Source organism: Pteronotus mesoamericanus, unplaced genomic scaffold (assembly GCF_021234165.1).
Source record: "Pteronotus mesoamericanus isolate MK-2021 breed Mesoamerican mustached bat unplaced genomic scaffold, CSHL_Meso_final contig_56, whole genome shotgun sequence".
In the NCBI taxonomy this organism is placed as follows: domain Eukaryota; kingdom Metazoa; phylum Chordata; class Mammalia; order Chiroptera; family Mormoopidae; genus Pteronotus; species Pteronotus mesoamericanus.
The window spans coordinates 1,417,568-1,430,592 of NW_026555201.1; the positions used below are offsets into that span (position 1 = coordinate 1,417,568).

General features: G+C 51.3%; 2 protein-coding genes across 4 annotated transcripts; one reads left to right on the forward strand and one right to left on the reverse strand.

Annotated features, from left to right (window-relative positions):
- Positions 1–6,200: 6,200 nt before the first annotated feature.
- Positions 6,201–8,867, forward strand: TSPAN31 (tetraspanin 31). Of its 2 annotated transcripts, none has more exons than XM_054580010.1 (6): positions 6,201–6,396; positions 6,887–7,054; positions 7,284–7,364; positions 7,695–7,826; positions 8,128–8,241; positions 8,338–8,867. In XM_054580010.1, the coding sequence occupies exons 1-6, from the start codon at positions 6,334–6,336 to the stop codon at positions 8,410–8,412; spliced, it is 633 nt and encodes a 210-aa protein (XP_054435985.1). In that variant the 5' UTR covers positions 6,201–6,333; the 3' UTR covers positions 8,413–8,867. The 2 variants fall into 2 exon arrangements, with proteins under 2 accessions (XP_054435985.1, XP_054435986.1); XM_054580011.1 differs by lacking the exon at positions 6,201–6,396 and adding an exon at positions 6,581–6,782.
- On the reverse strand, positions 8,862–12,347 carry CDK4 (cyclin dependent kinase 4). 2 transcript variants are annotated; one of them, XM_054580007.1, is made up of 8 exons: positions 12,154–12,347; positions 11,474–11,710; positions 11,176–11,311; positions 10,892–11,059; positions 10,632–10,741; positions 9,928–9,978; positions 9,675–9,810; positions 8,862–9,444 (listed from the first exon to the last, which is right to left on the reverse strand). In XM_054580007.1, the coding sequence occupies exons 2-8, from the start codon at positions 11,689–11,691 to the stop codon at positions 9,352–9,354; spliced, it is 912 nt and encodes a 303-aa protein (XP_054435982.1). In that variant the 5' UTR covers positions 11,692–11,710; positions 12,154–12,347; the 3' UTR covers positions 8,862–9,351. The 2 variants fall into 2 exon arrangements, with proteins under 2 accessions (XP_054435982.1, XP_054435984.1); XM_054580009.1 differs by lacking the exon at positions 12,154–12,347 and having other exon boundaries at positions 11,474–11,712.
- Positions 12,348–13,025: the final 678 nt, after the last annotated feature.

The window sequence follows — 13,025 nt, forward strand, 5'->3', positions numbered from 1 at the left end:
GCCTCCGCCGCCTCCGCTTGCGCCCCCCTCCCATCACACGGGGCGCCCCCTCCCCATGCTCCCCGCCCTGCGCCCCCACCCCGTCGGAGCCCCGGGACCTTGGTGCTGCTCCAGGGAGGCGCGCCGGACCGTGCACCCCGGCCTGGGTGGGGGCGCTGAGATGGGCGGGGGAGGGCGGGGAAGACAGTAGTGGGGGGCAAATAGGGGACAGGGAGGGAAAGGGGGCAGAACAGGGGGACCTGAGGCTGAGGGAGAAGGAGAACCGGTGCGGGGGCGGCAGAGGCGGGGAATGGGACTAAAGGGACAGAGGCCGCGGATGGGGATCGGAGAGGGGGTCTTTAGGAGGGTGGGAAGCTAATGGGGCTGGTCGTGCGGGGGATTCGCAGGGGCAAGGGGAGGATGCTGGGGATGGAGATACAGACGCCGGCGGGGGAGGAAGGAGGGAAGCCGAAGGGGGTGGGAACCCACGGGTATAGGGTCTGGGAGGGGAGGGGCGTGAGATCCGGACGAAGGGTCCGGGGGGGCTCGCCGGGGCTCGGCTGGGTCCGGATGCGCGCTGTGTCCGGGCGCTCCCCTCACATTGGGGAGGAGGCAGCCCCCCCCATCATCCCCCCACCTTCTCTCTACCAGCTCTGCTGTCTGCGAAGGCGGTGCAAAATCCAGGACTGGATTTCCCTCCCAAACCCTGGGCTGGATTTCCTGGAACTTGGATTTACCTACTCCCGACAATCTAGCCCCCTCCCCTAGCACAGCAGTTAGGGAGCGCGACTGTTGGGTGTGGCATTTCAGGACTTAAGGCAAAAATCAGTCTACGGGTGAGCAGTCCGCCGCGAAAACGGAGCAAATTCGGGGTCACTGCTAATTCTGGAGAAGCTGAAGTTGGGAAGTGGAGAACCCTGAAATCCCTTTCCCAGGACCTTGCTTATCTCCCCCCAGGTTCTTGCATGCGTTCCTTTCCCCATAACCCAGCCGCCTCGACCACCTCCACACCCTCTCACGCAGTACATCGATGGGGCCACGCTTTGAACCCAACTGTCCCAAAGTGAACTTGAAAAGTGTTCCCTGGAGATGGGGACAACCATGGAACTTAGCAGAATAGGAGGAAGGGGGCTGCCTCATGCCTCACGTTCAGAATTGTCCATGCAGACATCTGGGGGCTCGGAGGAGCCCAGGCTGAAAAGTGAATCAAAGGCTTCAGCTCGAGGTAGAAGGAGAAGGAATATATCTACAGATTGACACCCCCCCATACCAAAATGCACGGTCTCCATAGCAACCGTAGCTCCAAGAGTGCCTCAGAAACAGCGGGGATAAGCAGACAGGAGGGATCGATGTTTATGGTGGTGTGTGGGGGGGTCTGCCATGGAATTTGGGGTTCATGGAGGCACCATCCTCACATCTGGTTACCCACATGTGGGATATTTAGCGCCCCCGCATATGAGGAGCCTCTCAGCTGAGGCAGCAGGAGCCAGCTTCTTTTGGGTTCCTGTTCGGTCTCCTGAGATTTTTGGGGTGGGGCTCGTTTAGAAGGTTAAAGAGGAAAACGTCTGCTCTGTATCTCCCACCCCTCTAGGGACCCAGGAATTCGAGGCTTACTGTCCTCAAGCCCAGGAGGAAGGATTAAAGGGTTAGATCTCTGGGGGACAGAGGCCAAGACCCAGCAGGGGTGGGAGGCCTCCCCACACTCCTGGACTCAGGGAGTCTCAGCGTTCCCCTAATTTGGCGTCCCATCCTCCTGACGCAGCCGAGACTATAATAGTGCAGTCGTGGGCGGCTCTTGGAGGCAGGAGCCGGCAGTGCGCTCAGGCCTGGTAGGGGTTGAGGGTGGGGGGGCGTACCGAGATGCTGGGTGCCCTTTGTTTTCCCCAAGACCTGTACCCAGTCCCTCCGCTGGCCGGTCCCAAGGTCAGCAGCTTCTTGCCCAGTGCCCCACCCCACCTCTGCCTCAGCAGCACCAGGATGACACCATCCCCAGGACAGGAGTCTCTTCAGTAGTCTCTTCTGAAAGAGTGATGGAGGTTTCGATCCTGGCTTAATTTTTCTTTTTTCCGTTGGTAGCCTCAGTTTTCCTTTATATTCAAAGGGAACAGAATCCTGACTCTTAGGGCCAGAATGAAACAAATCACTCACGGAGGGTGGAGTCTTCTCAGAGATTTCTGCCTATATCCCTCCTCATTCCCTCCTTCTCCAGAGCTAAGCAGAGCTCCTCTACCTGACCTAACACATCTAGTCCCTCCACCTTTTTTTCTACAGGGGTGGCGCTTGGATTGCCTCCCTTGAAGTCTCTGTGGGGCCACTCCCCCTAGGTCTGCCTTTCCAACAATTAATGCTGTAGGAGAGGTGTTAGCTGTAGTTCTTGTCAAGAGGTGGGGGACGGGAGGCACTAGCCTCAGAAAGGCAATGGGAAGGGTACCATCAGACTGTTCCCTTAGGAACTGGGACCAAACTGTTCCTTCTCCAAGTTATGCTCTCGTGGCCTTTACCAGCAGAGCGATCCGGTAGAAGGTATCCTTGATGGAAAGAATGGCTTCTTGACTGCCCCCACCTGCCACCCCCAAGTAGGTGGCTAAGAACGGAGAGGCTGAAAGAGACCAGGATATGATGGAGGATGTGTTTCTCCTAGACACCTTTCATGAGCCAAAGAGCCCACTTTTGTTAGTTCTTTGCCTCCACGGAGGTAATGAGATGAGAACAGTCCAGAGAGAACTCCAGTTCCATCAGCTCCTTGGTGGTAGTGCCTGGTGGATGGATGAGCTGTTCCTGCCAGGGCCCCACCACAGGACTGAAGGCTGGGGTGGGCAGGAGGATGTGGTGGATGGTGTTGCCATGGCAGCACTTCCTTCCTGTACTGTCATCACTTGCTCTAATGGCACTAAGGAGGTAGAGCGGAAGGTGTGTTGGGGGAAGACAGAAACAGGAGCATGGGGAAGAGAGGGAACTGAGAAGAGGCCTGGGGACTCCTCTGCACTTCAGCTGGGCAGAGCACGCTGTGTGAATGTTAGTGTGTGCCTGGAAGCCTGAGATTCTCTGTGTGGTGATTTTAATGTGTGTACATATTTGTGTGTGTGTTTCTTTCTACAGCTGGAGAACAAGAGGTCACTGATCCCTCATGGGTCCTGGGAATGAACACATTATCCAGTCCCAGAACCTCCTGCCCTAGGCTGCTTCCTGCCCCGGCCTCCCCAGGCAGGGTCCAAGTCTACCATGGGTCTGTCAGAGCCTGTCTTCCCCATGCTCATCCACTTCTCCATTTCCAAGGTCAGCTCAGCGGTGACCTGTATTTTGATCCCCGGGGAGAAGAATCATAGTTGGGGAGAGAGAAAGAATGACACCTCCCCTATTTTTTTCCATCCTTTCCAAATGTATTCTGTCCCTGAATCCCGGCTCCATCTTGGAAGCTACGAGGCAGTGGCTGATTGAGAAACGATGTATGACCCAACAAACCCTTTTGTGCCCCTGCTGGTCCCTGATACACCCAAGTTGGGACCTAACCCTTCTCTTACCTTGTACGCTGTTCAGTGAGGTCTGGATGCTGTCCCGAAGTTCTGAATCGCTCACCTTCTCTGCCAGTTTCCTGAGGCGGTTTAGAGCCTGCTTGGCTACCTCATGTCGTCTGACTTCTGCTCTCACTGCAGCTACAGCCAACTGCCTTTGGGCATGCATGTTACCCGGTCCTGTCTTGCCAGGCTAACAGCAACCTCTGGCCCCGAAGCCCATGGCCCTGCAGCCCCTGAACCCTAGAAGGCCCCTTCTGCTGTTCCCCAGAACTCCCCGCCCCTGCCCGCCCTTCCGTCTGTCGGCCTCACTTCCTGACTGGTGAGTTTCAAACCCACAGCCTGGGACAGCACTACCTCCTGCATGAGCCACCCCCCCTAGCGTTGGCCCATCAGCTCTACCAGCCAGCCTCTGCTAAGATTCCCCAGCCAGGTGGAGGTAGAGACCTTAACAAGCATCACACATCCTAGGGCCTCCTGTGGGAGGTGGCTAATTAAAATGGGTGTTGGTGCTGGGAGAATGTGGCAAGCCAGGTCCCAGGTGCAATCCCAAACTCTTGGTGACCTACAGATTTGTGTTCAGTCTCAAATTCTCACAGGAATCTATACACACTAGGCCTGCCACTCTTACAGCCCTGCATTCCTGTTTATATTTGTAATCACCACCCACTCTATACACATCCAAAGAGAATGTATACTTATATTTTGCAATGTAACCCTTCCTGGGTCAGCTACCCCACTGCAACCACCTCCTGATTAAAAGAGCCAAGCAGTTATGGGGAGAACAGGTTATGGAAGAGGACAGTAATCTATAACTGCCCAAACCACCATGCTCCATGTTCAATTACTTTCATGATAATTAACTTGTCTATAACACAATAGTTTACAACACACCTTCATATGTATCATCTTTATGACAGGCCCAAGGGGTAGGATTATTATCCCTAGTCTGCAGCAAAAAGAACTGAAGCTCAGAGAGACCAGTAAAAGGTTAAACAAAAACATGGCTCTAGGTCTTCTGATTATAATTCTCATAACCTTTCATTACACCACCCAAGATACTTGCCAACCAGTCCCCCTTGGTTTAGGACTTGAAATTGTCTTGCCCTTGGTTTCAGACTTGAAAGAGAAGAGGGTGGATGAGGAATTGAAGGACTGAATGAAAATTCAGGGAGGACTGGGGGGCGGTGGAAATGGTAGATAGTTTGATTTAATTACTAATTACTAATTTGTTTCAAGACTCCTTTCTGGCCCTGCCAAATGTCTCTTCTCTTGCATATGTTCTTGATATTAACTTATGAAAGATAGAGGATTATAACTATGTGAATATTCCATAGCTGGAGATAAGGGAATTGAGGTTGAAATTACCCACTGGAACCTGTAAAATAGTCTGAACAATAACTAACACTGAGTATTTACTATGTGTCAGGTACTGTCCCAAGCATTCTACATACATTAACTCGTTCAATCCTCACAACAGCCCAAGGGGTAGGTGTATTATCATTTATTCCCACTTTACAGATGAGGAAACAGGTACAAAAAGCTTAATTAACTGGCCAAAGGTTACACAGTGGGTGGCAAAGTTGGAACCCATGCAGTCTGACTAGCAATAAACTATCAGCTGTGTATGCAGTCACAGAATCCACGTACACACATTAAATTGTTCTGCGGGATTGAAGGGAGATTTTTCATTTGTGTTCATACCAAGACTGCTTCTTTGTCTTTTCCCATTCCCATAAAAAGCGCAAGGTGTCAGCCCTGGCCAGTGTGGACTGTGTGCTTGCCTGCCAACTGAAAGGTTGCCTGTTGGATTCCCAGTTAGGGCACATGTGTGGATTGTGGGCCAGGTCCCCAGCTGGGGGCGTGCGAGAGGCAACCGCACGTCGACGTTTTTCTCCTTCTTCCTCCCTCCCCCCCTCTCTAAAAATAAATAAATAAAACCTTTAAAAAAATGGCAGTGTGCCAAAGCACGAATTCAGTAATGAACACATGTTGATCAACCAATCACTGTGCCCACCCCAGAGTGAAACTATGGAGACTCCCTCTTACTCTCAGATTTATTCATATTCCAGATCCCTCGTCATTTTCGACGGGGGCACACTCAAGTCTGTACTTGTGGCTTTCTCACAGCAATACCCCGGCCAAGGCTGCTGTTTTTTACGTTTAATTTCCAGCACAATTCACACCCGTTAGGGAAGGGCGGAGGCGGAGGGGGGGCGGGTATAGAACAGGACATGTGTACTAGTGGACATGCTTGCAACCGTGTAAGGATTGGCTGGCTGTAGCTGTGCCCAACACAGGGCCTCTGTGGCTGGGCTCAATAGTTTGCTCCTCCGGGTGTTCCCGAGTGTGATGAAATAATAACAAACAATGGCATCATCATGAGGTCACTGCAGGAAAAAGGGAAACGGCGAATTCGCACCTTCTCTTTCTTCACCGTAGTTTTCCCCAGAGCTTCCGCTCTCGGGTTAGCACTTTTCCAACTGCGACCAAGGAAAGCTTCGCCTTCAATCCGGGGTTTCGAAGTTTAGGATCTGATCCCTACGAGAACCTTTGCAAACCCTGCCTCCAGTTTTAAGTTTCATCCTATAAAGAACCTAAAGGAGGGGCCGAGAGGCGAGTCAGTAACGCAATGCAGATTGATTGGCATCCAGTCCATCCACGTCCTGGATTAGCCGAGAATCTCACCAATCCAGAGGAAGGGGTGGGAAGGTGCAGGCGCAGAGAATTGGGTTTGGCTGAACTAGATTTAAAGAGACAGAAGCGTCGGGGCCCAAGAACGCCGTCTCTAAGACCCTCTCCCTAAGTCCTTGGGACCACTTCGGTCCCCAAAGCTGGGGAGATGGTTTGCGGTGGCTTTGCCTGCTCCAAGAACGCACTGTGCGCGCTCAACGTGGTTTACATGGTGAGGTTTTGGAGGTGGGGGAAGCTTCAGGGCGGAAAGGCGAGTGGAGAGATTCTCCAGGGGACTTCCGGTGGGGAGAAGGGTGTACTGGGTATTCCGGGAAGATTCCTAGGAACTTCCGGCGAAGACGGAATTCCTGGGGACTTCCGTGGGAAGGGGGTAGACTTCCGGTGATCAGAGGATTTGTTCGGTGGTCGGGGAGATGAACTGGGGGCTCTGAGCACAGAGGCCCATCCCTCTTTTCTGTGCAACTCAGTTTCTCCCAAAGTAGGAAAGTGATGGATGAAGCTAAAGTTATATTCATAGATTACTATCCCTGCCATACTCCCCATTTCCATTCCAGCCATTCTGATTTCCGATGGGAGGGGTGCCCAGGGTCGTTCCAGGTCCCCATAACACGCCCTCTTCTTTTTTTCCCCGGTGCCCTGTATGGCCATTGGCTGTGCTGCACGCTAGAATTGAGATGTATCCTGCTTTCTGTTTCCCGTAGCTGGTAGGTTTGTTGCTCATTGGAGTGGCTGCTTGGGGTAAGGGCCTGGGTCTGGTGTCCAGCATCCATATCATCGGCGGAGTCATTGCTGTGGGAGTCTTCCTTCTTCTCATCGCTGTGGCTGGACTGGTGGGCGCTGTTAACCACCACCAAGTATTGCTCTTCTTTGTATCCTGACCTGAAGTGATGGGGCAGTAGGGCTCTTGGGAGGGCCGAGTGGTCTGTGAAGAAATTAGACCCTCAGGGATCTTGGGGAACGTGTCTCTATGAAAACAAAGCTGGTGATTTTGTTTCCAATTTACATGTGTAAGTTGTATAAACAGATGAGATCACACAGTAGTTACAGGTAAAACAAAATGGAATCTAGGACTTTTTTTCCCTTAACTCTGCCTCTCAGTACATGATCATCCTTGGTTTGGTCTTCGTTTTCCAGTTTGCAGTCTCTTGCTCATGTCTGGCCATTAACCGAAGCAAACAGGTAAGAGGATGCCCTTTCGAGCATCTGCATTTCCCCCCTAACTTCCTGCCAGCCTGGCCCCAAAGAACAGTCTTAGATCTCCTACTTAGACCCTTAGCCATTTGCCTCCTCTAGAGTGTCTGGCTCATTTTACTTGAGGAGCTAGGAGAACTTAAGTGGATATTTATCACTGAGTCTGTATAATTGATACTTTTTTCTTTTCCCCCTGAAGGATGTTGACCCCCTTTGCTGGAATAGGTAAATTGAGGCACCTGAACTGCAGTCAAATTGTAGGGAGATCCTTAAGGTTAGCAGCATCAAGTAATTTCCCTCTGCCTATATGTCCTCCAGACAGATGTCATCAATGCTTCTTGGTGGGTCATGAGCAACCAGACCCGGGATGAACTGGAAAGAAGTTTTGATTGTTGTGGCTTATTCAACCTCACAACCCTGTATCAGCAAGATTATTCTTTTTGCACTGCAGTGAGTTGGTGGGGAAAGGGGATTGGGTAGGGAAACAGGGTAAGAACACTGCCCAAATTGGCAGATTTGAGTTTGAATATGATTGCTTCTCTCTAGCAGCTGTCTTGTATTGGGGTTGTGTGCTCTTGTGTTGAGAGGCGGGATGGATACAGAGGCTAGAGAATTAGCCAAGTGGGATTTCAATCTATAGAATACTGATCAAAACTAGTAATTTTTAGGAACATTCACCACAGGTATCAGGAGAGGGTGGCTTAGCAACTCTGCATCTTATGCGCGCGCACACACATACATTTTATTCTAGGGCTGCAAGGTCCAGAGGCCCACATGCCAGATGTGTGGAGAAAAGTTTCTTAAGCATTCAGATGAAGCCCTGAAAATCCTGGGGGGTGTTGGACTCTTCTTTAGCTTTACAGAGGTAACATTCTCCAGTCCCCTCACATATACTCTTTCTTTATATGTTAGCCTCACAGATTCAGAATTGGTGCTTACCTCTTTCCCTTTCCTTCTGTAGATTCTTGGTGTCTGGCTTGCAATGAGATTTCGGAATCAGAAGGATCCTCGAGCCAACCCCAGTGCCTTTCTATGAGACTTTGGATCCTTCTGACTTCACTCCTGCTCTCCCTAAGCTGATTCTTACTCCCTTAGGGAAAACCCAGGGTCAATAGCCTTTTTTGTTTGAGAAAAAGGAACGGCCCTTTGCCATCCTCTAAAGGTGACTCAATAGCCAGGCTCTCCACCTTGACATCTTCTGGTGGGAGCAAGAGTATAAGGACTAAGGAAAAACAACTTATCTGCTTGAGTGGATATGTGAAGCTCCTGGGAGTGCATGAGATGGTATGGGGGTTGGACTCATTCCTGGCTGACTCCCCTCTTCTCCCTTCCATATGCTGGACCACCGCAAAACATCCTGGCCTGCCTCCAAGGGAAAACCAGAGACAGAGAAAACCACCAAGAACTCTTTCTTGTAATAAGCAGCACCCAGTTTGGGGGAACTTCAGTGAATATAAAAATAAAAGCCATTTAAACTCCATACACAAAGAAGCAGATCAAATGCCTTGTTTTTTCTTACCAGTTGAAGGGCTCCACTGACTATGTAGGCCCTGTGACCTAAGGAGAATCTTTCAGATTCTGCAGGGAAATCCATCTTCCAAATGGTTTTTCTAAATCCCCAAATGACAAAGCCAATCAAAGGAAGAAACATTTTTAAAAAAGACCATATTTCTTTGTTTTTTTCTTGTATAAAAAAGGACCCAATATCAAGGTAAGGAGGGGGAGAACAAGGGACATATTCCTTGGTGTAAGGAAATATGAGAACAGGAGACTGATAAGCCTCAAAAGGAGTGGGGGAGGGGAATGTCATTATGCTAGTCAGCGAAGTATTCTCTGTAAAAAGTTGGAGGCAGCCTCCAAAGCCTCAGAGATAAAAAGGCACAGAGCTCCTTCTCAGTCGGGGGCTCTCAAGTGTTCAAAGGTAGGTAAATGACCGGTTCTCTTCTGTTGGTTCTAAATGTAGCCACTCCATTGCTCATTCTGGGTTACCTTCTGCCTTTTGTAGATAAGAGTGCTGCAGGGCTCGGAAGGCAGAGATTCGCTTATGTGGGTTAAAAGTCAGCATCTCCTGAGGGGAGGCAAAGGTCAGAAAACCATGAAAAAAAAACACCAAACTTTTGCTTACCCCCAACAATACCTAGAGTGGACTATTTTCTACATTCCTCTGTACAGATGGCCAATCAAAGTAGCAACAGACTAGCCCATCCACCAAGTCTCAAGAACCACGATGATTTGGGTGCCTTTTCTGCTCCATTTCCCACCCCAATCTCACCCCATGCCCATGCCCAAACCCAGTACCAGCAGCAGCTGTGCTCCAGACTCCTCCATCTCAGGTATCATGGACTGCACTGGGCGGGGCCCTCTGGGGGAAAAGGCTCCTCGGGGCAGAGACACATCTCGGGGCCAGTCATCCTCTGGGGGCAGCCCAATCAGGCTATGGGGGAACAAGAGAACTCTGGTCAGGGTGGGGTCCTGCTCCAGCCTCCATCTCCAAGACTGAGTAGTAGCAAGACTCAGAATGAACATATTTTTCCCCTTGCCACTCACTTACTCAAAGATTTTGCCTAATTGATCCGCTTCAGAGTTTCCACAGAAGAGAGGCCTAAAGTGAGAAGGGACATAGACGTCATTTTCAAAGATATGGTGGTAGAATGGTTACTGCTTAGTGGCTCAAAACAGAGGGTATGGCCCTGGCTGGTGTGGCCCAAAGGATATAGAGTGCCTAACTGTGAACCAAGGGGTCGCTGGTTTGATTTCCCATCAGGGCACATGCCTGGGTTTTGGGCCAGATCCCTAGTAGTGCACATGGCAACCACACATTGATGTTTCTCTCCCTCTCTTTCCCCTTTCCCCTCTCTAAAAATACATAAATAAAATCTTTAAAGAACAAACCCCCCCCCCCCAGACGATATGGAAACTAAAGGGATAATAAGTTCCTAATTCCAGAACATTTCAGAGCTTCTGGTTATGGACAAGATGGTCAGTAGTACTCAAGCGAAAGAATGGGCAGGGTTCTGTCCTGGCCAGGCAGCTCAGTTACAGAGTTGTGCCAATATGCCAATATTGTGGTTTCAATCCCTGGTCAGGGCACATACAAGAATCAACCAATGAATACATAAATAAGTGGAACAACAAATTGATGTTTCCTCCCCTTCCCCCGCAATCAACAAAATTAAAAAACAAACAGGCAGGATATGGGTGTGGTTTATAAGATTTGGGAAATTCAAAATTGTTCAGGATACTTGGGTCCCATACTTTCGACGAAACATCTCTGCAAAGATACAGCCAACACTCCACAAGTCCACAGGTGTTGCATACGTAGACTGCAGAAGAACTTCCGGAGCACGGTACCAGAGCGTAACAACCTAATAGGAATAAGAAAAGCGGATGAGGGCCCTATGGGTTGCCATACACCACAACTGCTTAACTGATGTCATGAAACGCATGAACTGCTACAGGCAATCGCTCTCCTACCCTCAACCAGAACCCATTTTGGCTACCATCTTCCTACTGACCACAGGTGTAAGTGCCATCTGGTAGCTGTAGATTCTGGCCAGGCCAAAGTCAGCCAGCTTGACCGTCCCACCACTTGTCACCAGAATGTTCTCTGGCTTCAGGTCCCGGTGAACAATGCAGTTGGCATGAAGGAAATCCAGGCCTCTTAGAAACTGGCGCATCAGATCCTGGTTTGGAAGGGGGAGGTACAGAGGAACTGGAAATTAGGTGCCATATCTGAAATCGCAGCAGCTTCTACTGCAGAGGTCCCATGTACCTCTCATTGTTGGCCCATCCCACTCACCTTAATGGTTTCCACTGGCAAGCCTGGTGGGGGTGCCTTGTCCAGATACGTCCTTAGATCTTGGTCCACATGCTCAAACACCAGGGTCACTTTGGTCTCCCGGTCAGTGCGGGCGGTGGCACAGACGTCCATCAGCCTGGCCAGAACAAATATTCACTCACTCGCTGATCAATCCCTTCTGGCCCCAGCATAGTCTTCCCTATTTCCTTAGGGCCCCCACTTCTCTCCTGACCACCACTCCCCACCTACAGGTGTCTTTTCCCCTTTACTACCCACTTCCAACCCTCCACCTTCTCACCGGACAACATTGGGATGCTCAAAAGCTTCCAGCCGCCTCAGTAAGGCCACCTCACGAACTGTACTGATGGGAAGGCCCCCTCCAGCACCTCCTCCATTGGGGACTCTCACGCTCTTGAGGGCCACAAAGTGGCCACTGTGGGGATCACGGGCCTTGTACACCGTCCCATAGGCACCAACACCAATCTCCGCCACTGGCTCATATCGAGGAGTAGCCATTCTCAGATCAGAGGAGACCCTACAATCACAGAAGCTCCTACCACCGAAATTCTCCTCCAGAGTTCGGATGGTATGAGCCTACAGCAACAAAGTAACTCCCACAAAAAGATCACAAAGACGCCACCACCAGCATCCCTTCTCCACCCTTCCTCGAGGCCAGTGCCTCAGGTGACACAATGACTCTATCCCCAAATCCTTCAGCCACGTGAGGCCCTAGAATTTAAAAAAAATGCTTTTTCCTTTGGGACCGTCCAGCCCGGCCCAAGTAGGATCCTACACGACACGCCCTCTGCATCGAAGACCCTACACCCCAGCCCCTAAAACTATCCCTCCCTACAACCACAAAGGACCAGATTACACCGTCCCACTTCCCGCCCTCGAGCGACCCTTCGGTAACTAGACCGCGCAGGAAGCCATGGTACGCGAAAACGGTCTCCATTCCCGGGAAGGGTCTGCACTTACTTCACCCCGTGCCGGGAGATGCGGGGTCGGCCCGTTACCGGGGCCCAGGAGCCGGTTCCTGAGGCGCCATACACTTGAGGTCTGTTCAAAGCAGCTGGACGCCACGGGCCCGACCACAGACACAGGCCGCAAGCTAGAGCGGCCCCCTTACCCCCACCCTCACCATGTGACCAGCTGCCAAAGAAGCGCGCGGAAACTCGGTCGGGGGTGGGGCGGGGGTGGGCGAACGCCGGACGTTCGGGGCACGTGACCAGTCACTCATGCGCACAGGGGCCGGGAGTGGCTTTGCCCGGTTAGGGGGCAGTGAGGGGAGGGGGGAGGAGGGGCGATGGAAGCCATATGATCTGTTGCTATCCCACGTGACCACTGACAGTTCTCGGTGGAGCGGAGGTGTGGTTACGCGGCAGAGCACGTGACTAGCTGCCACTACCTAGGCCGGGGCGGGAGAGAAGGGGGAGGCAAGTGGGAGTGGAGGAAGAAGAAGAGCGAGGGTGGAGTCTAAGGCGGTGCCATGGCAACCTGGGCCACCCAGATGCCAACTCGCGCTGCAGGCCTTCTCCAGTCTCACTCCTAGTCTCTCACTCCATGTTGAGGGCTGGGCGGGTGTCTGGGGAACAAGAGGTGGTGCTGTCGCCTTTCTGCTTTACCGCCAACGGAGAACTTATTTGTATCTTTCATTCATTCAACAAATTTTTGCTGAGTGCTCGCTTCCCCTGTGTATGTGGGGTTCTTTGTGGGTCTGTTTGCTTTTTGCGTCTCAGTCACTAGCCCTTTTAAGTAGTGATAAGGCTATCTGTAAAGAGGAAGCCAACAGTGTGGTCATATAAAGTAGAGAAAAGACAATGCTCATCTGAGGGCAAAACTAGGATTAA